The 23,371-nt window shown below is 35.5% G+C and overlaps 4 protein-coding genes, 1 non-coding gene and 2 pseudogenes across 7 annotated transcripts; 2 read left to right on the plus strand and 5 right to left on the minus strand.

The window, feature by feature from the left end:
• The first annotated feature begins 1,075 nt into the window (after positions 1 to 1,075).
• Positions 1,076 to 3,425, plus strand: LOC142519261 (cytochrome P450 710A11-like). Its single transcript, XM_075622221.1, has one exon. The coding sequence runs from the start codon at positions 1,505 to 1,507 to the stop codon at positions 2,981 to 2,983; it is 1,479 nt and encodes a 492-aa protein (XP_075478336.1). The 5' UTR covers positions 1,076 to 1,504; the 3' UTR covers positions 2,984 to 3,425.
• Positions 3,426 to 4,690: 1,265 nt separating this feature from the next.
• TRNAR-ACG (transfer RNA arginine (anticodon ACG)) lies at positions 4,691 to 4,763 on the minus strand. The gene has a single exon. It is a non-coding gene; the product is annotated as a tRNA-Arg (tRNA).
• Positions 4,764 to 5,001: 238 nt separating this feature from the next.
• Positions 5,002 to 6,028, minus strand: LOC142518339 (major allergen Pru ar 1-like; annotated as a pseudogene).
• LOC142519272 (major allergen Pru ar 1-like) lies at positions 5,441 to 6,660 on the plus strand (annotated as a pseudogene).
• Positions 6,661 to 6,776: 116 nt separating this feature from the next.
• LOC142519271 (uncharacterized protein At2g34460, chloroplastic-like) lies at positions 6,777 to 8,764 on the minus strand. 2 transcript variants are annotated; one of them, XM_075622238.1, is made up of 5 exons: positions 8,597 to 8,764; positions 8,206 to 8,406; positions 7,540 to 7,659; positions 7,178 to 7,285; positions 6,777 to 7,072 (listed from the first exon to the last, which is right to left on the minus strand). In XM_075622238.1, the coding sequence occupies exons 1-5, from the start codon at positions 8,696 to 8,698 to the stop codon at positions 6,908 to 6,910; spliced, it is 696 nt and encodes a 231-aa protein (XP_075478353.1). In that variant the 5' UTR covers positions 8,699 to 8,764; the 3' UTR covers positions 6,777 to 6,907. The 2 variants fall into 2 exon arrangements, with proteins under 2 accessions (XP_075478353.1, XP_075478352.1); XM_075622237.1 differs by having other exon boundaries at positions 7,178 to 7,450; positions 8,597 to 8,763.
• Positions 8,765 to 9,726: 962 nt separating this feature from the next.
• LOC142517717 (3-oxoacyl-[acyl-carrier-protein] synthase I, chloroplastic-like) lies at positions 9,727 to 13,169 on the minus strand. Its single transcript, XM_075620106.1, has 7 exons — positions 12,568 to 13,169; positions 11,446 to 11,877; positions 11,084 to 11,257; positions 10,585 to 10,698; positions 10,361 to 10,462; positions 10,144 to 10,210; positions 9,727 to 10,034 (listed from the first exon to the last, which is right to left on the minus strand). Exons 1-7 carry the CDS (start codon positions 13,024 to 13,026, stop codon positions 9,967 to 9,969), a joined length of 1,416 nt encoding a protein of 471 aa, XP_075476221.1. The 5' UTR covers positions 13,027 to 13,169; the 3' UTR covers positions 9,727 to 9,966.
• An 807-nt stretch (positions 13,170 to 13,976) lies between these two features.
• LOC142517719 (uncharacterized protein ycf23-like) lies at positions 13,977 to 17,378 on the minus strand. Of its 2 annotated transcripts, XM_075620107.1 has the most exons (9): positions 17,086 to 17,376; positions 16,790 to 16,855; positions 16,287 to 16,361; positions 15,720 to 15,782; positions 15,544 to 15,603; positions 15,262 to 15,351; positions 15,064 to 15,171; positions 14,306 to 14,428; positions 13,977 to 14,207 (listed from the first exon to the last, which is right to left on the minus strand). In XM_075620107.1, the coding sequence occupies exons 1-9, from the start codon at positions 17,290 to 17,292 to the stop codon at positions 14,076 to 14,078; spliced, it is 924 nt and encodes a 307-aa protein (XP_075476222.1). In that variant the 5' UTR covers positions 17,293 to 17,376; the 3' UTR covers positions 13,977 to 14,075. The 2 variants fall into 2 exon arrangements, with proteins under 2 accessions (XP_075476222.1, XP_075476223.1); XM_075620108.1 differs by lacking the exon at positions 16,790 to 16,855 and having other exon boundaries at positions 17,086 to 17,378.
• Positions 17,379 to 23,371: the final 5,993 nt, after the last annotated feature.

Genomic DNA, 23,371 nt, shown 5'->3' on the forward strand with positions numbered 1-23,371 from the left:
TTGATTTATGCTAAGCTTCAAGCCTTAAAAAATTATAATGCTTGTAGCTTAACTTTGATGGTATTTGTGTTGAATTACATTCTGAAATTCTTAGCTTCCAGACATATATTACCACAAAAAAAAAAGAGTCCCAGGTCATATATGTTGGTGGTTTGACTGTGCAGTTTTTTAGGCATTTGTTTGATATTGGTATTCTATTCTAGAAATCCTTGAAAAAAAAAAATTGGAATTCAACGTTGTTGTCCATTCTAGACTCGCACACCATCTCAATCTACTTTTCCAAATTTCGGAATTCAACGTTGTTCTTCATGATTTATTATATCAATAATTTATATGTTCCTTCAGTGTATGGTCGTAATACACGTGCCATCAAAATAAAAATGGAAAATATTTACCGCACCAAAAATTGTTATAATTTAAACAAATTAAGCCAGTAGTTTGGACTTCAAAAATTAATCTGGTTTCTTGGTTAATCGAAGTAATGTGATGTACAATTAGGAAGTGACCATTTCGTTTAGCAGATTTAATTTGGAAATTTTGTTTGAAGAAAATAAATGAATAGCCAATTCACATGTGCGGCGGCGTGCGTGTCGATAAGCAGTGATAAATTCATATTGATTGAAAATTTGTAGACTGACATAATTTCTTCAAAATTGGTGGATTTGAGAATTTGAATGTGTTAAATTACTTGTTAATTGCTGTTCGTTTTTCCCTCCTACAAAACATCTTGTATGAACCATAACATATGAGGTACATAATTTCACGGAAAATAAATTTAAAATATCCCAATTTAGCTTGGTAAACAGAATATAACTATAAAAATTAAGCCCTTTGATTGTTCTGGTAACAACTAACATATGAGTGTGCATGTTATGTATGTTTTGAGAACAAAGCAAGAAGAATAAAAATATGTGCTTTTAAAAAATTACAAATGTTGCATGATATCAGAAGTGAATAATCTGGCTATTCCGGCATTGTCTCGATCTTTTGATATCTTTATTTCACTCTCATGGTAATTTCCTCTTTCACCACCAAATGTCACCTGAGATTTGACAGCTGTTGGAGGAAAATGTGATGGTGGAATAATTTATAACCATATTTTGTAAAAGTGTTTTTTAGCTGTTCGTTAAAATTAGATTTCGAACTGATTTTGGGCTGTAAACCATCAGCTATTTAGTATATAATAATAATTTATGCATAAAACCAATTCAAAGGAATCCTTTGGAAGACATTCCCAGAATTCACTTGCCACCTCTTCAATGCATTTTCCCTTTCCCGCTTTCACTCTTTACAAAATGACACCGATTTCTTCCCCAATCCCATTCCCTTGAACACCCATTGTTATACGCTTTCTCGGTCTAACATCCTAGAAGTTAAATATCAAATCTTTTTGGTCCCCCAATACATCTTTTGTCCTACCCCTCCACCTTTCTTGAAAATTCTACACCAAAATCCACATAAATTCTCCAAATTAGCAGTAAACAAACAAACACAAGGAAAAGCGATGGAGTTCTCCTGGCTCCTGATTACTCCTTTCATCTCCTGTATAGCTCTTGTTATTGTTCTCGAACAGATCTTTTACCTCCGGAAAAAGCGATTTTTGCCAGGCCCAACTCTTGTTCTCCCCTTCCTAGGCAACGCCATTTCATTAGTAAAAAACCCAACAAAATTCTGGGATCTTCAATCATCCTACGCCAAGTCCACCCCTCTAGGAATTTCCGCAAACTACATCATTGGACGCTTCATTGTTTACATTTACTCTTCCGATCTCTCCCACAAAATATTTGCCAATGTTCGCCCTGATGCTTTCCATCTCATTGGACATCCCTTCGGCAAAAAACTCTTTGGCGAACACAATTTAATCTACATGTTTGGTCAAGAACACAAGGATTTAAGGCGCCAGATTGCACCCAATTTCACCCCCAAAGCTCTACAAACATACACCAACATCCAACAGCGCATTATTATGAAACACCTAGAGTCTTGGTGCAGGAGGTCGCGGAACAGCTCGATCCCACTTCGTATCCTCTGCCGCGACATGAACTTAGAAACTTCGCAAACGGTTTTCGTGGGTCCTTACCTGAATCAAGAGGCGCGTGAACAATTTAATGTAGATTACAATTTCTTCAATGTTGGGCTGATGAAACTTCCTTTCGATTTTCCTGGGTTTTCCTTCTGGAACGCGAGGCTGGCTGTGCAGAGACTTGTCGAGACTCTCGCTGCTTGCGCGGCGGATAGCGGGAAGCAAATGAAATCCGGTGAAGAACCCAAGTGCTTGATAGACTTTTGGATGCTAGAAAATATAAGGGAATCAGCAGGAAATTCATTTGAATACAGCTGCCGAGAAATCGGGGGCCATTTGTTTGACTTTCTATTCGCTTCACAGGATGCTTCCACTTCTTCTTTGCTATGGGCGGTGGCTTACTTGGATTCTCATCCTCAAGTTCTACAAAGAGTAAGGGAAGAGGTGGCAAGGTACTGGGTCCCGGAAAGTAACAGCCCGATCACCGGACAGAATCTGAGGGAGATGAAGTTCACGGAGGCGGTGGCGCGTGAGGTGGTGAGGATCCGAGCTCCAGCAACAATGGTGCCGCACATCGCGGGAGTGGACTTCCGTCTGACAGAGAAGTACGTAATTCCCAAGGGGACCATCGTCTTCCCGTCTGTGCTGGACTCGTCGTTTCAGGGGTTTACGGAACCGGAGCTGTTCGACCCGGATCGGTTCATGGAGGAGAGGGATGAAGGCCGGGTTTACAAGAAGAACTTTTTAGCGTTCGGGGCCGGGGCCCATCAGTGTGTGGGTCAGAGATACGCGATTAATCATCTGATGTTGTTCATTGCTTTGTTCTCGTCGTTGATTGATTTCAAGAGGGACAGAATCGACGGCTGCGATGAGATCTCGTACGTCCCTACGATTGTTCCTAAGGACGATTGCAAGGTTTTTCTGGCGCCCAGATGCAAGCGATTCCCTCATCTATCCTGAAGTGTGATTGTCCGAAGTTTTTTTGATTGCAATCTGACGTGCATAAGCTTAAATGTAAAAGAAGTGGTTCTGTAAGAAATGGCAACGATCGAGGCTGCATGGGCTTGAGCATGTTTGCCGCATGCTGACCCTCCCACTGAGAAATTCTATGGATTTTGCTGTTTACAGCACTTGTCGTGAACTCCGATGAACAGATTACAGTAATAAAGTTTTAAAGCTAACGTGATTATTATTATTATTATTATTATTATTATCATATATCTTTTTAAGAAAAACTTATGAGTTGGCTTGTCTTACCTGGAAATGTAAAGATCATGAAAGAAAATATAAAATGCAGCAATCAGTAATGTATCTTCAAAATGATTGAGTTGGTGGAATTTTAGTAAAACTCGATCGCTCTGGATAATCGAGGAATCCCACTCATATATCTAATTTCCCCCCCTCCCCCCAAAATAACCTGTTTTTAGTTGAAATGTATTTTAAGAAAATATTTACTTAACATACGAACATTTCTAGCTCGGGATTTTCTATTCAAGGAGATTTTGGGAAGTTTTATTTCCCAAATATGCAGAGCTGATTCTTGATGACTCCCTGAATAGAAAATCCCGAGCTAGAAATGCCGACGGCAAATAAACAAGCTGACATGCAGTGACGTGTATGCAACTCATCTCAACACAAATGGGCTTACTTCATCATCCCTACAAGTTTTCTGCAGTTAGTATTCCTCATCCCAAAACAAAAACTCCCGGCCCTCAAGCTCAAAATAACAAGGTACAAACTATGTCAAGTTCGTTTGCACATTGAAACAAACTAATCATGCATGATATCTAGTTCTCACATGTCCAAAAAGAGTATAATCAAAATTAAGATATATAACTATTATGTAATAAGAAATTTATCTGTTTTAACCTTCAACCACACTTTCAAATATGTTTCCAGAACACGGCTCACTATATCATAAATCTAAACTCCTCCAATTGACATGCCTCTTACTTCTTCTACCAATTTCTATTAAACGCCAAAAATCTCACAATTCCTATAATAAATCGCTCAATTAGATCCATTCCGTAGTCGGGATTGCACTTCAAAGCTTAAAAACCCTTCACAAGAAATCCGAATGGTAAATGTTCAATTCTTTGAAATTCCAAAAGTTGTTCTCCCATCCACTGAAAACCTTAAATTACCCACAACATTTGACCGAACACAAACAAATAGAGTTTTACCTCAAATGCTATTCCTTGATTTGAAGACACCCACAAGATTCCATCTTTTTTATGTGTTGCCCCGGTGGTCCATTGCTCGGTGCCTGTAGAGAGAGGATTCTGATAAAAAGGAATATGTAGCCCGGTTCTAGTAAAGCCCAGGCCCAAGCCCAGGCCCAAGAACAAGACCAAACAAAATCTTAATAGTTAGAATACAACATTCAAAACACCTATCATTAATTATATTATAATTAATTAGTATGTGGGTTGTTGCAGAAAATTTAATAATTAATTTGAATAAATAAATTTGTTTTTATGAAAGAAGATTACAACAAAATATTGATTTTAATTACAACAGCATAAACAAAGCTGGGTATTGAGTGACACACAGTACCTTATATACTTTAAGACTTGAAAATTGAAGTTCATATTAATAAAGATAACAACAGAAATGACACAAAATTAAACAACTTGCCAAATAATCAAAGCAAGATTAAAACTAAATCGACTCCGCTGGGGATCGAACCCAGAATCTCTGGTTCCGTAGACCAGCGCCTTATCCATTGGGCCACGGAGTCATTATGCTGATGGAACTCGTAATACTTTTATATATTGATTAATAGGAAAATTTGATTAATAGGCAAATTTGATGGAAATATACATGCAGGAACAAATAAAAAATCTCAATTACGACTTAGTTCATGATAAGGATCTCAGGACAACATGCTGTGTATACAAAAAAATGCATTCTATTATTACACAGATGTGGAGAGATTCCAGCGAAGCATAGATCAACTATCAACATACAAAAGATCCTTATTTCCCACTTGGGTTCTGGATCAGATAGGCCTCCACAGCCTTGTATACTTCCAATACTTTTTCTTTCCGGGGATTTTATCTCTTTCTCTGTCATCGAGAAGGCCTTTCGTGTCATAAGTGTTAGTCACCTTAGAAAAAGTACCCCCATCTGGTGCTGCTTCCAACTTGATTTCATGTGTGATCTTCTTAAGTTTGTCCATTAATGTGTTTCTTTCAATCACCGTGTAGCTATAACTGTATGTATCTTCGTCCAGTTCATCAATCTGATACAGATATTTAAGATTACTTCCTCTAGAAAAAAATTATAATGCATCTCATAACTGAATTAGAATTTTATACATAATAATACAGAAGTTTGGATCGTTAGTTAGATACCTTCAGCAGAATTAACCAGTTTTATGCTTCCAACTCCACCGTTTCCTGGAAGAAACTCCATGCTTCTAATTACATGTGGCAGAAGTTTAGGAATCAAGTTATTGGAGTCTAGGATTGATGCTTTAAAGATTCTCTATGGGCAGACAGCAGAAGTATGCTCTTCTGTGAATGTATAGTAAGCACACCCATTGTCACTAGTGTTTCGAGGTTCTAAATGCTTTGATTATCTTGATAACGAGTTTGTTGTGTTGGAGATATAATGTGATTATGAATTCTATTTATAGGATAAACCTTTGCTAAATCCCCAGATGACGGTCTTTCATGATGCTCCAAATTGCAGAATCTAGCCAAATGTCATTCCGAATTCTGAGAATTATACCATTTCCTGTAATATTATCATATGAGTAACAAGAATAATAAAATGGGAAAAATCAGAGTAAACTGTAGTTTTCCTTAAATATAAAGTTCAGCATCCTGCAATCATTGTAGCACAAATAGACAAGAAATGGAATGTATTAGACCGTCCACAAAACATGAATGAATTAAAAACTTCTGGTTCTAAATCTATAAATACCACACTTCCCTGTGATAACTTCGCCAAACAAAACAACATTCTGGGTTTTGAGTAAGAAAAAGCACCAAAGAACATGACTATTACCACATTCACTGACAAGTACATTTCTCCAATCCATCCTTCAAGAGTCTTCAAGGCCTCCGTTGTGGACTCTCACAATTTGATACCAAAGCTGATGCCACATGCTATCAGCAGCATTCAGATTACTGAAGGTGATGGGAGGTGCCGGAAGCATCAAGCAGATTAATTTTGCTCAAGGTGGAAACTTCAAATCTTTGAAATATCGCGTAGATGAGCTTAATGAAGAGTCCCTTGTGTATAAATACACGTTGATTGAAGGTGAGGCGTTGATAGATGAACTTGAAAAGATTACATATGACATCAAGTTTGAGGCAACAGAAGATGGTGGCTCTGTGTCTAATGTGACAAGTAAGTACTACACTATTGGGGATTTCCTGCTTAAAGAAGATGAGGTCAAGGCAGGGAAAGAAAAGGTGATAGGAATGTACAAGGCTGTCGAAGCTCATCTACTCCAGAATCCAAATGCCTATGCTTAGTTTCCTCATTTTCTTCTCTCTTTTTTTCGTTTGGTTTATGTTGTCTGCAAATTTGCTGTGAGTCTGAACGTTGTTTCTAATTGTGAGATCTCTCATTCAGTTCGTTTACCCGTTATCCTAAGAACTGTCAACTCAAAACAAAGTCATTTTCTTCCAAATCAGGTGATTGTGTTTGCTTTAACGATACTAAATATTGTTTGCGTTCGGATCGCCCATGGATCTAGTAAAAAGGGTTTCGAGAAACTTAACAAATTGAGACGTGTACAGATACAAAGGAAGAACACTGAACGTTGCTAATACTTATTTGAGTTGAGTATTTTATTTGAGCATCTCTTCGAGGTCTTTAACAAGTACATATATATAAATAAAGTAAACAAGGGCAATGCTCTGGAAATAGTCAACGTCGTTTGATGGAACTAAAGAGCTCCTCAAACGAACGTCGAGGAGCCTCTGTTTGGGCCACAATTTCCACCACTTTGTACCAAGACTTTGGACATAGCAATGCCTCAACTGCTACTTCTGCAACCTGATCTCTCGATATTGTTCCCTCAGATAGAGTATCCTGCAAGGATGGAGAGAGTTTGGCTTGAGTGGGTAAACAAGGGATCAAGAAAACATGCTCACCAACGGTTACTAAAATTCAAAACTGTTGGTCGAACCTCATTACCTCTTGCTCCATGACTATGTTCCCCTTAGGTGGATCGTTCCTTAGTCCCCCTGGCCGTATAATCGTGTAATTGATACCAGACTTGCGAATATCCTGCTCTGCTTGTAGCTTCGCAACCAAGGTAAGTCCAAAGACATTCAGAAAAATGTAAGCAGGATTTAACAACTGTCCCATTGAAGCTCCGTTGACTAAAATAGAACTTATGAGTATAAATCTGTTAACACCACGTTTCTGGCAAGCCTCTACTAGGTTTACTGTCCCAAAGTTATCCACCTAGATAACAAGAGTGCACAAGTCCATGAAGACTTTGCATCCAAAGAGTAACAGAATCAAGTAGACAAAAACTGAAGAAATTCACTCACTTTCCATGGAGCCGTCAAATCCCATGAAGGTCGAAAACCAGTAGCACATATTACTGCATCAGAATCATCGCTAATAGCCTCAGCTAACTTAGTTGCACCCTCCGTCACATCTGCATTCACCTGAAAATACAGGTGCATCTCTCTAAAAAAATAATAATGATAATACAGGTGCATATAATCGGAGCTAACAGGTTCACCAAAGTTTACAGCATTATAGTTGAATAAATGGCAAAAGATGCAATTCAGATAGAAACTTTACGTAATGTATGAGCTTTAACATTGCAACCAACAGCTAATTATGATGCTAAATCCTCGAGTAGCTGCTGACAGAGTTTTTCTATAAATATTTCAGGATATTTTTTAATTCAAATTTTCAGAAGGTTAAGAAACCATTTTCACTGGAATTGAAAGTAGGGGAAGTCATCATCACAAGTGCCACTATGGATCACGGCAGGATCTAGCGCACTGGTAAATGTAGTGGGTGCAATTACGAATAAAAGTCGATCTTCAGTTTTCGTTTAAAAAGGAAATTGTGGCTAACTCGATGATCCGCAGTGTTCAAAACTACATTAACACCAAACCCACAAAAGCCCAATTACACAATCAAATTATGCGCATTCAGAAAAGGAAACGGAAACGAAAATGCAAAGGAACTCTAATACTAACGATTTGGAGATCAGCGTTGTTTCCGGGGAAAGTTGATTTTGCTTTCTCAACATCGCGGACACCAGCCCGGACAGAAAAGCCCTTAGCCAAAAGCTTTTCCACGATCCTTTTACCGGTGCTCCCAGTGGCACCTGCAACAAATATTTTCTTTTTCTGAGATGAACCCGTCTGCTGTTCTTCCTTAACCTGACTTCCCTCCACCTGCATTGAGTCAGATATAGAATAAAACACCAAAGAACACGTGCAAAGACGTAAAGAACCCAAATTTATGATATAATGCAACGCAGATTCGAGATAAACTGAGAAGATACAATCAGACAAGACAGATAAAGACGTAATGCAACCAAGATACAGGAGATTCGAGATAGATGGAGACGATGAGGAAACTTACAGTCGAAGCTTTCGGGTAAAAAGCGTGGGATTTGGCTGTGAACGAGAAGAAATGAAAAAGAGAGGTGGTCGGGAAGACATTAGCAGTGGTGACTGTAGCCATCGTTGGAATCGTACACGCCACAAGTACCCTAAGATAGGAAAATCATCTGGCCTTACTCACTCAACGTGCCATTAACCACTATAATTTATCAGATTTTTTTAATATATAAATACATCATTTTTATTTATGATTTTCTATATATTATTATCTATTTAAAATAAACGTTTGAGCGTAATTTCAATTCAAATTTTTTAAATTGTATAAAATATCTATTTAAAATAAGCGTTTGAACGTCTGCCATTTTATCAAAAATTATAACGGATGATAATTATGTAACTCAAATTTTTTAAACTGCATAACAACCAAAACGTCATGATTCAATCGTCCAACCCAACCAAAACAATTATTTAGTTAACAATTTTATTGAGTTAACTAATTACTCAAATATAGGTTTTCCACGTATTACACACTCACATTATTCCTAGATTTAGTAAATATGTCACTTCTGATTTGAAACATAATAGCGGGGATTATGGAAAGGTCTGAGAATTAATAAAATTCAACTAATTATCAAATATTAATTCGACTAATTATCAAGAATTTAATTTTATAAAATGTTATCAACCTAATCAAATGTATGAAAGTTATCATTATTCACTATTTAATTGTTTGAGTCAATTAGTCAAAAAGAAAATGAATTTATTTTGAACTAAATATATATAATCGTTTCATTATAGAATAAATTTATATGACTTATATCCGTACCTAAGTACAAATAATTAAAGATATATATTTAAATTTGTTAAATGATAATTGATAAATATTCTACAAAAATATAATATTTATACTATTTATAAATTTCAAGATAAGTAGAGTAACTGCTTTTATCATTCAAAACAACGATTAAATTCACAAGTGAAATCTTGAAAATCTTCTGATGAACATGTGTTGATATATAATGCTATGTTTATCTAAATTTTCAATGAATATATATTATATTTTGATTGGAAATAATTTGTGCATGTTTATATGATTTATTATGAAATCAATTAATATTATACTCTTGAAGTTTCCCAAAGAACCAAGGATGGAGCTTAAAAATATAATTTGACAAAAGAAAATCTTGCTAATTGCAGAAAGTTATGGACTACATTTAAATTAAGAAAAGCTCTAGCTCCAATAAATCTGAAGCAAGGAATGATCAAAGATTCAAACCAAAGAACTGAACTTAAAAATTATTGCGCCAAATTAACAAAAAAGCCGACGATAGACTCAATGGCACTCTGGTGAAAACGACCTGCTTCTGCTGCAATGGACCGCAGCTCTGGTCAGTGATTGAATGCAGAAAACGCGACAACAGAGTTGTGTCCACCGAATCCAAATGAATTTGAAATGGCTGCATTTGATAAAGAACATTAAAATCTCGCAAAAAATCCTCATTTAACAAGGAGTTCTTAGAATCGGTAGAGAAAAATAGATGAAAGGGGAACCAAAAGGTATCATACCAACGTTTACATCGTGTTGCTGCTTTTTGTTTGCAACAGTGTCAAATTCCACAGAAGGCTCTGGGTTCTGCGTTAATGATAGTAACATATTGTAAACTGGAGAAGCAAAAGCCAACTAATGTATCAAACAATTGAACAGTTTTTTCAAAGATTTCCATTGATACACACATAAGAGGTAAGTCGTAGGATCATGGCAAACTAGTTTGTTTCAACTTACAAATTGGTTGATGGAAGGGTGAAGCCAGCCTGTTGTAGCTGCTTTGATGGTTGCAATAGCTTCCAAACCTCCGGCAGCACCGAGGCAGTGCCCTATCATTGACTGTATAAAATAAGAAGTGAGAAACCAACCATAAATAATGTCACATAGCGTCCGAAATCTCAAGAATACACAGGCAAGGCAGGCAGATACATGGTGGGTGTAGTGCTTGTCGGGGATCTTACCTTAGTTGCGTTGATTTTGATGCCTGAAGTGTTTTTGAACACCTTCTTGATTGCATTTACCTCCGCTAAGTCGCCTACTATAGTGGAGGTTGCGTGGGCGTTAATATAGTTAACCTGAAATGGAGCATGAACCAAAAGAGTTATTTCCAAGAAATCTACAGAAGTTTCACCATAAATGGTTGATTTTGAAGTGCTAGAAATCTCAAAAAAGATAACATGGGTACAATGACAACAAATCGATAGGCAGACACGTTAAGACTCTTGACACATTCTGTTTTTGTATCCGGAGTTGTGGCTGCATATCACTACATTTTAATGAAATGAAGCATGCAAATACCTCCTACGGGAAACCCCAGCATCTTCTAGAGCTGCTGGGGTACAATGACAACAAATCAATAGGCAGATAGTTAAGACTCATGACACATTCTGTTTTTATACTGCAAGCCTGAAGTTGTGGCCGCATGTCACTATATTATAATGAAATGAAGCAAGCAAATACCTCCTCAGGGGAAACCCCAGAATCTTCTAGAGCACTAAGAATGCATGACGAGACACCAAGGCCATCAGATCTAGGATCTGTCATATGATAAGCATCACAGTTAACTGCGCCTCCCAAGTATTCAGCAATTATTGGTGCATTTCGTTTCATTGCATGTTCCAGACTTTCCATCACCTGTTCAAATTGAATGATAACATCATATTTCGGTCAGAAGTCTTATTGACCAGATAATTTTTGCAGTAAGATGAAAGCAGAAGGAAAATTAAATGATGTGCCATGTCAAAAAAAATAAGAACAATCTAAAATCCAGTTTAAAATACCACAAGTCCAATATTTATAATTAAGAAAGAAAAAAAGCATACCAAAACTCCAGCACCTTCACCCATGACAAAGCCATCTCGCTCTTTGTCCCAAGGTCTAGAAGCAGTTTTGGGATCATCATTTCTTTGAGACAAAGCCCGGCATGCGACAAAACCTCCCAGTCCAATAGGAATAATAGCCGCTTCGGTTCCACCAGCTACCATTATATCAGCTTCACCTCGACGGATGTGATTTGCAGCAGCATAAAAGCAATAATTTGACGTGGCACAAGCAGTTGATATCGAGTAATTTGGACCCATCAAGCCAAGATCAATTGCAAGCAAAGCAGATGCCATGTTTGTTATAGCATAAGGAATGAAAAACGGAGTTATTTTCCTGTGACCTTTCTCTATAAGTGCCTGAACGCCGTCAGAGAAAACTGTAAGACCACCCATTCCTGTCCCAACAAGAACACCAGCTCGAATTTTATCTATCTGCAGTAATACCAAACTACAACAATTAGAGAGGGTGGCCTACAACTTCAAACAAATGAATGGCAACAAAGATTTTATAATTATTTTCTCGACAGTATCAAAATAAAAAAAAAATCAGAAGAGTTGGTACATATTAGGGGTGTACTACATATATTAACAATAAAGCATTGATTTACAGCTGCTATCCCAGTTTTCATAACCATAGAAAGTTTGCTTTTTAATGATTGTAAAGTAACAAGCGGAGGATCAGTCATCAATTAAGACAAAACTACATAATTTCAAGAGTTAGCAATGTCGTTGTGTTCCAAAAAAGTAGCAATGAATTCCATATAAAAAACTCGAAACAAAAAACCGAGGGAAAAAAACTCAAGAAAAACTCATCAAAATGAAATGAAGAGCTAGCACCATTCACCACAAGAATATGAACAATAACAGATGCATAAATGACCAATAAGGAAACTACTTAACCGAATGAAATCCCACCAACAAAAACTGATAACAGAGAATTTTTAAATTTCATACACCGGAACCCCAAGATCTATGTACTCGATCACCTTTCAGCTTTGAGCCACTTAACTAAAGCTATTTATCACAGAAGAAAATCACTCAAAACACATTCCAAAACCTTAAAAATCAAAGCACGTGGATCTTCGATAGAATCAATCCTCAATTCTCCCAATGAACTCTTACCTTGTCAAGCTTATCACTCCCAAGATCCGCACTTTCGAGCGCCTTTTTCCCCGCTACAATGCAGTACCTCAAACAGTCGTCCAATCTCCTATCGTTCTTCCCATCAATGTACCCGTCCGATTTGAATCCCCGAATCTGTCCGCCAAATCGCGTGGGGAATTTGGACGCATCAAAGCGGTCTATTAGAGTGATGCCGCTCTCACCAGCAAGCAACTTATCGTAAAACACGTCTACATCATTTCCGAAAACGGAGACGAGGCCCATGCCCGTAATCACCACGCGCTTCTTGGGGTCTGTCTCGCGCTTTGGCGCCGCGACGGCGGCGGAGGCAGAGACAGTGAAGGGGAGCCTTCTGGCGAGGCGATTGGCATTATAGCGGAGCAAAGGGGAGGATTGTTGAGGTTTCCGGAGGGGATCGAGTGGGGAGGAGCGAAGCGCGGTAGATTGAATTGCTTGCATGATGGAAACCGAGTAAATTCGATGGGAACGATGTGGTGACAAAGAATGGTTAAGAAAGAAAGAACGATCACTGCAAGGCCAAGCTTTTTGGGTATTAAAAATGAAATATAATGCTTGATAAATTTTTTTATTCAGGGTTTCATTGTTGTTCTTGGTTTTGCTCCTCCCTTTTTGTTTTATGCTTAGCTATTCGTTGTCTGTTTTTTGTGATTTCTAAATGCTTTTTTAATTACTACCTCCGTCTCCATTAATAATATCGCCGACTGTTGTCCTAAATGAATGTAGAGTTCATTTTTTTATATTTATTTTCATTTTTTCACTCGTTTAATTACAAGTGCGTGCACCTTCGTTTCAATTATTAAAATGATTTATACAATATAGTGCATATATTAAAATTTTAAATGTTATTACAAAAAATTATTATATAAAAATGTTTATATCATTTGAAATAACAATATTTAAATAAGGATATCAATTTTCCAATGTTAAATTGATTTTTTTTTATCTTCCTTGAGTGTAACTGCTACTAATAAAAAAATTAAATAAAAATCTAAAAAATCATATATTATTTTATCTATCAAAATTTAAATAATAAATATATATTTTTCAAAAATTCATAATTTTTGTTATTTATTATATGAATAAATTTTTGATTAAAAAATTTATTTATTTTTTATAAAATGTTGCAAAATATTATATTTAAGTTCTAGTTAAGATATATAATGACAGTTAATATACGAAATTCACTACCACATTTTTTTAAGAAGTTGAAAGAACTTAATATTATATAAAATTTATATTTTATTTAATATGATATGAAATAGTGAAAACTATATATATAAAAATATCACAACACTCATAATTATAACCAAAATTAAATGAAATTATATATGTTATATAGACACTTAATATAGTTTATATTTTCAAAAGACATTAAATTAAAATCAAAATTTAAAAAAAAAATTAAAAAACTTCACATTTAATTAAGCATTTATTTTATATCTGTTTTCAAATATTTAACTATTTGAAAACTTCACATTTATATCTGACTATAACCTCAAACTATTCTCTTCAAATACAACTTCTTCCATGGAGGATAAGTTCAATGACAGTGCTATGCTTTTAACTTCTGCAATCATAGCCACTACATCATTGAGCTTGTTCACTGCAGACCCTACACCCTGTGGATAAACAAGTTTCCCAGGCTAAGACAGGATGAGAAAAAACAATGGCATAAATATGGTAAGTGTAAAACTCAAGGGTTAGGATTGAATCATACCACACCAGAAGCTCCTGCTGCGATTGCCATGGGTGCAGTGACAGAACTTAGTCCAGATGAACACATTACGGGTAGTTTCACCGCACGCGAAATAGAATAAGCTGCTGCTAGCGTTGGGCTTGCCTATAGCATCAAACATCAAACAATTTCAGTCAAATTGCATTGATTATGCTTAAATAACCACGACACCGAAAAAGTGGAGTCTGCCACAAAGATTATGTGATTCTCATAACTTGTTTGAAGATCCTGATTGATTCAAAATATGCAAGAAAGATTTTAAGAAAAGCCCTGCTACTGTTAAAGGTTATCATCTTTTATAAATTCCGCCATCTTTTGGAAAATAAAGTATTAAAAGGCAGTATGAAAGCACAGTTGGCTCTATCACCATGTCAGATGACATATATAAAGTCCATGGTCGAATTTATTTCATGATTCAACTTTAATTCGTATATCAACTGTATTTTGCTCAATGTAGCACACAATATCTCACGAAATTATACAGAAAATAGTAAAGGAGTGGCTGGCATTCATCTATTGTTTTAAAGAAAAAGATATCCAGCGTATCTTTTCTATGGTTTCAGAATATGCTATTGTTCTTCAATCAAACCTTAAGACCTCGAAGGGCAACAACATGCTAAAATTCGAGGTGCATCTCATGCTTTCTCTCGTCCCTAACAACACAGTATATCTTAAAAACAAGTCATCCAAGGAATATAATTGTATAGTAGAGGGGAAAATTAAGGCATGGGCAAGGCTACCTTTTCAATTAAACCAAGAACACCAGGCTTTGATGGATTAGAAAACTTTCCTCCTTCAGTCTGGATTATGTCAACACCTTCTTGTTCCAACTGTTCAGCTAGTTTCACCTGTTGTCCTCAAAATGATGTTATGAAACTTAAATAAAAGCTTGACTTGAACTGAATTAACTTTATGCTCATCATAAGCCAGAACAAAACCTGGTCAGGAAGGCTCAGTGTATGAGGTACAGTGACTGACAGCGTGACAGAAGGAAGAATCTTTTTTGTCTCCTTTGTTAAACTGAGGATCTGTATCGCAAAAGGATAGTAGATGCTAAAATAGAAAATGATACAAAGGAAAAATTGGGAACTTACAAAATCCTTGAAACCAACTTCACAACCATTTATTTCCAGATGAGGATTTTTCGTGACTTCTATATTAATATAATATATATAATCAGAAAGAAAAATGTTTTTACACAAACAGAGAGCTTCTAATACCTGTTCGGGAGAGAAAATCAAACCCATCTCATAAAATGAGTCATAATTGCCAATCTCGACCTGAAACATTAGATTTTACCTTGAATTGGAAAATTAAATGATTTTATGATGACTTCAACGTATTAATTTTAAGAATATACAAAAGCAGAACAATCAAAAGAGACTTGGTTTCCAACCATCAAGGCTCCTGCTTCAACAGCTGCTGGAAATGCTGCAGGATCTACAGAAGAAACACATACCTGCAAGTAAAGAAATATGAGTTAAAACGGTAGGTGGTCGGGTAAAATTAGACTGATGGATGAATCTAACAATAGGCAGCTAAGCTGTGGCTTGCGTCATCAACTGAAGTATTTCATACTTCGTAACTTATAAAAATGGCGTGGAATTGTAGAAAATTAAAAATAGGCAAGTCTTGCAAGATATTTGATACTTTGCTGAAACCAGTGACAACTATCCTCATGCAAAAGTATATTTTTTAACACATCTGACTTATTTGCATGCACATGCGGACAATTCACACTTTTCTCAAGATCTTTGAACAAATTTACTCAAAATATTGTTACATCTGAAGAGTTTTTTGGCATATGTCTAGATGCTCCTGATAGAAGTTGTCCACATGAACTGATAGAACAAAGCAAACAACTATTATTTAGATAACTGACAGCAAAATAGGCTAGTATACGAGTTAAAATAATCGGTGACAAAAGCAATGAAATTCTTCCCATGATCAGCTTAGTTTTTACCGGAAGAGAAGTCAAGCTAGTTGCAAGTTTCACCAACTCAGGGTCGCAGGCAATATCCACAAGAGTTGCACCTCCCTGCCAAATTGAGCCAAACCAGGATAGTAAATAGAAGGATGGGATAGATAACCTTCGTGTGTGAGAGAGAGAGAGCTGCTAGAGAGAGTACAAAGAAGAGAAAATGAGGTAAGACAGCATTATTTCTTTGGGATTGGCTCAACTATCATTTTTCTTCAAAAGTTGTTTCAATCTAGCAAGAAAAAGATGAAGAACATGGACTATTTCCCTCTGTATGCAAAACAAATACAAACAAGAGGTTTTAAATCTTTAACCATCCATGAATAACACCGCCCTAAATTTAAGCTAGCAGACAGGGCATGCTACAATAAGTTCCAAGGTAAAAAAAAAACAGAGAGAGAGACATATAAGAGCAAAATGTTTTTAACGTCCTCAAACTACTGATTTTAGTGAAGCCAACAATGCCGAAAAAGGTCAAAGAAAACAACCTTATCTGCAGCTATAACCACCGAAGCAACATTATATTTATCCAAATTTTGCAACCCTGAAATAATCTAGAGGAAATATAAAATCACACAAATCTGTCAGACGAGTCAGCTTCACCAGCTCAAGAAAAATAAATACATAACATGAAAAACGCTAATCAAATTGGGAAAGGCTCAACTTTGAATAAAAATGCAGTTAATATAAGTTTTGTTGTAGCGTTCGAGTGAAGCAAACTAAAAAAGGAAAATGAAAGCACTAATGCAAAACAGAAAGTTGTGTTTTGAAACTGGAAATTTACTTTGAGGGCTCTTCTTTGTTGGAAATCCTTCAAGACTCTCTCTTTGGTGGTTGAAAGCAAAGCCTTGGTCTGAGTTATATATTTTGTTGCCCTGGCACATGAAACTCGCTTTGGATAAGTAGTGTCAATCAGTATCAGTGGATTTTGATTGGGTCTCAAACAGGTCTTAATTATGGGTGAAACAGGGGTGAAAATGGAGGAATTCATCTCTCTCCGCTCTCAGCTTTGCCCCTCTTCTTTTCCTTGAGTTGGAATGTTCGAAAGTTCAGTTTGTGAGAGAGCAAAGAAGATAAGAAGTCGGGAACTTAAAAATAAATCTTTTTCAAGGAAAAGTAAAAGAAAAATTTACAAACGGTAATTCGTAATCTACTAAACAAAAACGGAAGTTCTTACAGTTGAGTTAGCCGCAATTCCACTACTTCATTCGCTCCGACAATCGTCGTGGAAGTGGTGCAAGGCATGTATAAAAAATGGATCTTCTCCTTTTAATAAGTTATCCATTTATAATTAATTAATCACGTAAATGGCTTTTAAAAAAATATTCTGTTTCAATTTAGCGAATTCTCAATTAGACTGCGAGTTTATAATTTATAATTTTATATTATTTTGTACATTGATCAATGTTCTTGTAACAATTGCATGGGTTTTAAAACCAACTCAATCCACATAAGGTATTTTTCTTATTCCATTTCAGATAACTATGTACGCTTCATACATTTTATAATTTCAACCACACTCCAAAATTGGAGACCCAACTCTTGGGAATAGTGCCCTAAAAACATTGTAATTAGACTATGTTTTTATATTATTAATAAAAATGACATTTATTATTGAACATATTTACGTGAAATTTATTGTCTTAAATATCATAGAAAAATCCCTAGTTTATTGGATGTAACCATGATTTTAGTATATATAAAAGTTATATATACAAGAGGATTAAAATTATGGACAATAAACTTAAATTAAGTCTGTGATGAAATTAATTAAATTATGAGATCTTTAATTAAAGCATCACTAATGCGGCCCATGAACATTAAGAATGTGACCGTCTTATCCGGACTGTCGATGTAGAGACATCTAGGTGGGGGCATTTATATATAATGATATTATGTAGGATTTGGACCGGTTTAATTAAGCATTTCATAATAAATTCCGTTGTTAATATGAAATTTAAATTAAATCACAAAGATGATCATATATGAATAAATCTGAATCCTGATGTGATTATAGACTCCTGTTCATTTCAATGTGATTCTTGATTTGCTTGTTTAAAGTTTGCAATTATGCATTCTCAATACTTTCATTTTAGATTTACATTTGAAATTAATGGCTGAGAATATGAATTCACAGACATGGAATCATTCCTTCTTGCAAGAAGCAGAAAGATAATTCTCTCATTTGTTAATTCTAGAACTGAGTGTGGGCCCAATTAATTTATAATTGAATAATAAATTGAACCACTCACTAGTAAATTAATGGTAAATGAGGATAAAAAGTAATTGAAGAGGTAAACGAAAAATTCCTAGCTTCAATTATGAATTGTCTATGGAGGATTAATTCATATGTAATGATTATATCAATGGAATACTCGTTTTGTAGAGTAAATATTTCATAATGAAGAAGAGTGCAATTTCATATTTTTAATGGAGTAATTATGGAATTAATAAATTGGGTAAATTATTTAAAGAGTTTAATTATTTATCTAATTTATTGGAGCTTCTAATTATGAGTCCATGGTCCCCAGTACGTTTTTCAAATTAATGGCGAATAAGAAATGCAATTTAGAAATCACTCGAGATAATGGAAATTTGTTTCCATATCATCAAAGGCTTAGATATAAATATAATTTAATATGAGTTATTAATTATATTTAAATTATAATTATGAGATAATTATAAATTTAATTATCGTGATAATATCTTAAATGTACATGCACGTTTTTCAAATTTGATCAATTCAATTGATTTAATAAAAAAAAAAGTCAAATTTGATCAACTTGTATTATTGAATTAAACATGTGTAATATGTTTTCGTCAATGCAACAAAGCCTACGTAGAAAAAATGGTTTTTAATTGTTGAATTGATTGTTGAATCACAATTATTTATATATAACAATACAGGCAATTCAAATAGAATATACGAGAAAATTTTAAGAAAAGCTATCTTAGAAAATATATTTGATTTCTAAGTTTGTATATTTCTGAGTGTCCACACACTACCGTGTCGATAGAAAAGATTGTACTGGAAGGCTATGGTTTCTATAGATCTCGGATTCACAAAAAAAAAAAAAAAAAAAACTACAAGATGTTAGTTTTTCTAGAAAATAATTTTATTTAAATTCATTGTTAATTTATATTCATATGTTCGATTATAATTTATGAAATTATATAATCGATTCCGCTGTATTTCTGATTTGATCAAAATAATTTTTATAGCCGAAATCGTTCCGAAGACTCTATAAATTTCCAACACCAACTCCATCCATCTTCACATTCGAAACATTTTCATCCGATCCATGATCCAACATTCTTGAAAGTCTACCAATTTCTTCTCGAGTTCCGTTAAAAGACATGAAACCTAGAATTTGATTTATAATTATTATTTTATAAGTCACTAAATATTATACTGTACAGTTAAATTTTTTCATAACAAAAAATACTTGTCATTCATATATATATATATATATATATATATATATACCATGTTCTATATTTAGAGAATTGAATAGAAATGATGAATTATGAGAGAATAAATTTCTATTAACTTATTATTTAAAGTTGACACTTTCTGTATTAATTAATTTGTAATTGATTTGGTAAAATTTTATTCAAAATTATAAACATATCGATCATCTTAGCCGTTATATTTAAATATATCGTGATAAATGAGATGCAAATTAGTATTCCAGTGGTTCAATTTTATTCAAAGATGTTCCGTTCACCTCACAAGTTGCAACATAATCACAAACGATTGCGTCTCCAATCCAAATCGTTTTTCTTTCCCCATAATATTTTCATCAGTACTTAATATATCGTCCAATTAAAGAGCATGTATTTTACCATAAAACTCTATAACAAATAACAATCAAGATTGGGTCAAATTAATTATTTTAAAAAATGTTTGAATTTTTACTCCAGTTGAATCTGATACCTTTTTAGCTCTGGGAATCGTAATTTGCATCGAAAATTTACAACATGACCCAAAAATAAAAAAAAAAAAAAAAAATCAGTGTCTACAGAGTTTAAAAACAAACAAACAGGGTGCTTCGATTGATTGGATCGTTGATCAATATGCAATCAGAGGTGGCAGCCGCAGCATAGGAAGAAGAAGCAGAGACCGGAGACCAACACGATGGCTTCCAGAACCGAAACGATCCTGAAAAGGAAAACATCAATGAACCACATATGCAAGTTGAACCTCCTCTTCCATCGGAATCCGGTGGAACTCTTCAACTTCCACTTCCAAGAGCCACCGCCCGCGACCTTCTTGTTCAGCCTCTTGAAGATGAACGAAAAACTCGACGATTTCTTGTCCATGAGTCCCTTTCTCTCACTAAGAAACTGTATAATAAAAAGTTGGTGCCAACGATGTTTGGGTTTGCGACTTCTGAGTCATTTCGTCTCAAGGTTTCTTGGAATTTAAGGTTTTTTTTATTCTTGGTTCGTTGTTGCAGGGGTAGTTTAGGAATTTGAAATATCGTTCAAAATTTTCTTCGTGGGGCCTTTTGGTTCGTTAACGCGTGATTTTAGGAGTTCCGCATTTTCGTGGAAGCCGTGCGATTTGTTAGATAAAAAGAAAAGTGAAACAAGTTTCCGGGCAAAAATTCTCTTGTAACAATTATTGGTCGCAATGCATCTAGCTAATTTAATGTGTTTAAAAATTTACCATACCTGTAAAAATCCAGACAATTAATTGTTAATAACTGACCCAAAGTCTCCACCCGCTATGGGCTAAGGCCGGCTAATATTAACTAAACACTCTCATTATATCCTGTGACCTATTTTTATGAAACCATCATTTGTTAGTAAACAATAAAACCACAATTTTTCTATTTGTTTTGTGGATTTAGGGTTACATGAAGAATTTAATTAATTACTTACCATTTATTTGTGTCGAAAAAGCTGAAGGCGTAAAAAATCAAAAGTCGAAGATCGAGGATGGAAATCATGGAATCACTTTACCAATAAAGATAGGGCCTGGTCTGAAAATATTCATTTCCCATTGAAGGACTCCTAGTAGGCCAACGGATCGGAATGAAATGATCATAAAGGCATGGAATTTCGTCCACGCTTGCTTTTGAACCGACCAGAATATTCGATTTATTTTAAGACTGCATTGCATCGATATTTCGAGAATCAAGTTATATTTACAAGTGATATTGAACGATCATCATATTTATCGACAATTCTCCACATTATATAGTCCATACAACTTGGTGCAACTGAAATCAGATTGAACACAATAATTTTTAATTATCTTGGTTTAAGGTGGGATCATGTACATATATTCTAGGATCAATAAATTTCGAGGTATTAATTAAGACAGAATGCCTATAGCTCATGATTCACAACAATTTCAACGGTCCATGTTCTTCGTGTGGTCTACAATGTGTGTTACTAGCTACTTGCACCATCATTGCCAGCTGCTTTAACCTAGTTAATTAACTTTCACGGCTGGAAAATATTCTTTCTCTGTATGGAAATGCATATATATATATATATATATATGCTTTGAGCTAGGAATCCTCGTATCCCCCACTTCTCCGTGTCTTTAGATGCATGTTCGATATATCTCTGCCTTTTTGTTTATAATGTCAAAATAGACATTTTGTTACGCGTGGTCCCATTTATAAAATCTAATTACAACTCCTTTATCTTATTGTTAATTAAAAAAGAATCAGTTTTCTTATGACATTACATGCGTGAAAAAAGGTGTCGGACTTGGAGCATTTGACCTATTGGGCTTGTTTTTTTAAATGAGAAATTGGACAAATAAGGCCTAGATAAGTAGATGGTAAGTGAGAAATGTCTCACATAGAAAATAATCATAGTATTGGTGAGCTTATATTGAGTTACACTTTGTTAAGGTGTAAGAAAGATTGGTCAAGAGGCTCTCTATTGCGTACGTCGGCGTAGGAGATGCAAATCTCGGGCCCGATTTGCAATGGAAAAAGGCTTGACTTGTGTGCGCGCGTACTAGCGTGACCTGAGTGCGTCGAATGTCGGACCGATCAAGGCAAAATTTTCGACCAAGTTTCACCTGGCTTTTGCTATTTTTATTTTCGAAAAATTCTATTATGGATGACCTTCCATCTGCCTGACTCTCCATGGCCTGCCTGTTGGTGCTTCAGTTGGACTGACCTTTGATGCTCTAGCTAGACTGACCTTTGGCCTTTCGGATGGCCAGCAGTGATTGTTCATATGAAACCCGAGTGCCTATATATAGAGGCAGTCTCATGTCCTACAGAAGTACCAAACGCACACTCCTGCATTCTCGTTCCTTCGACACTCTTTTTTGTTGTCTCGGCTGCTGTTCCTCTGCTCTCGTGATAAATTTTGGGTACCTTTCAGTTCGCCGTAGTGGCGCCTCGTGCTAGGTTACTTCTAGTTTTTCCGTGTATCTTGGGAAACAAGAATCCACGTACATCCTCGAAGCACATACCGGAGGGAAAAAATATGTTTTAAGTACACTGTATTTCATAAAGGTCTCGGTTTGATTCATTTTTAGCTTTTCTCTACTGTTTTTCTTCACTACATTGTTCGCAGGTTTTCGTTTTTAAAAGCTTTATGTACTATATCATTTGATATATATATATTGTGTAACAATTTTAAAACAAATTACTCATTACGTGGTTTGTTTCAGATATGGCTACTGAAATCAGCGTGCAAAAGGAAACTGGTCATGTTGTCCCTCCTGTTCCGCCTCAAGTTGTCCCTCATGTACCCCACATGCTACTGCGGTTGCTGTACCAGTCAGTCACGGTAAAAAACCTGAAAAGTTCACTTGTGTGGACTTAAAAAGGTGGCAGCAGAGAAGATGCTGTTCTACTCGACGATGCTAAACCTGACCAGATTCTTGTCTGAGGATGCTCCTAAACTCAAAGAGGGTGAGGGAGATGTTGAATTTGTTAGTGCCACCTCAAGTTGTCCCTCATGTTACCCCACGCATTGCTGTGGTTGCTGTCCCAGCCAGTCACGATGAAAAACATGAAAAGTTCACTAGTGTAAACTTCAAAAGGTAGTAGCAGAAGATGCTGTTCTATTTGACGATGCTAAACCTGGCC

Source organism: Primulina tabacum, chromosome 11 (genome assembly GCF_025594145.1).
Source record: "Primulina tabacum isolate GXHZ01 chromosome 11, ASM2559414v2, whole genome shotgun sequence".
In the NCBI taxonomy this organism is placed as follows: domain Eukaryota; kingdom Viridiplantae; phylum Streptophyta; class Magnoliopsida; order Lamiales; family Gesneriaceae; genus Primulina; species Primulina tabacum.

Coding starts and splice junctions, on each gene's coding strand:
- LOC142517717 (XM_075620106.1), bottom strand. CDS start 13,026: ATGCAAGCAATTCAATCTACCGCGCTTCGCTCCTCCCCACTCGATCCC. Junction 11,878..12,567: donor GGAGTGATAAGCTTGACAAG/GTAAGAGTTCAT, acceptor GTATTACTGCAG/ATAGATAAAATTCGAGCTGG. Junction 11,258..11,445: donor GTGAAGGTGCTGGAGTTTTG/GTATGCTTTTTT, acceptor CAATTTGAACAG/GTGATGGAAAGTCTGGAACA.
- LOC142519261 (XM_075622221.1), top strand. CDS start 1,505: ATGGAGTTCTCCTGGCTCCTGATTACTCCTTTCATCTCCTGTATAGCT.
- LOC142519271 (XM_075622237.1), bottom strand. CDS start 8,698: ATGGCTACAGTCACCACTGCTAATGTCTTCCCGACCACCTCTCTTTTT. Junction 8,407..8,596: donor TTTACCCGAAAGCTTCGACT/GTAAGTTTCCTC, acceptor GACTCAATGCAG/GTGGAGGGAAGTCAGGTTAA. Junction 7,660..8,205: donor ACAACGCTGATCTCCAAATC/GTTAGTATTAGA, acceptor CTGTATTTTCAG/GTGAATGCAGATGTGACGGA.
- LOC142517719 (XM_075620107.1), bottom strand. CDS start 17,292: ATGAATTCCTCCATTTTCACCCCTGTTTCACCCATAATTAAGACCTGT. Junction 16,362..16,789: donor TGGTTATAGCTGCAGATAAG/GTTGTTTTCTTT, acceptor TCAATTTGGCAG/GGAGGTGCAACTCTTGTGGA. Junction 15,783..16,286: donor CTAGCTTGACTTCTCTTCCG/GTAAAAACTAAG, acceptor CTTTACTTGCAG/GTATGTGTTTCTTCTGTAGA.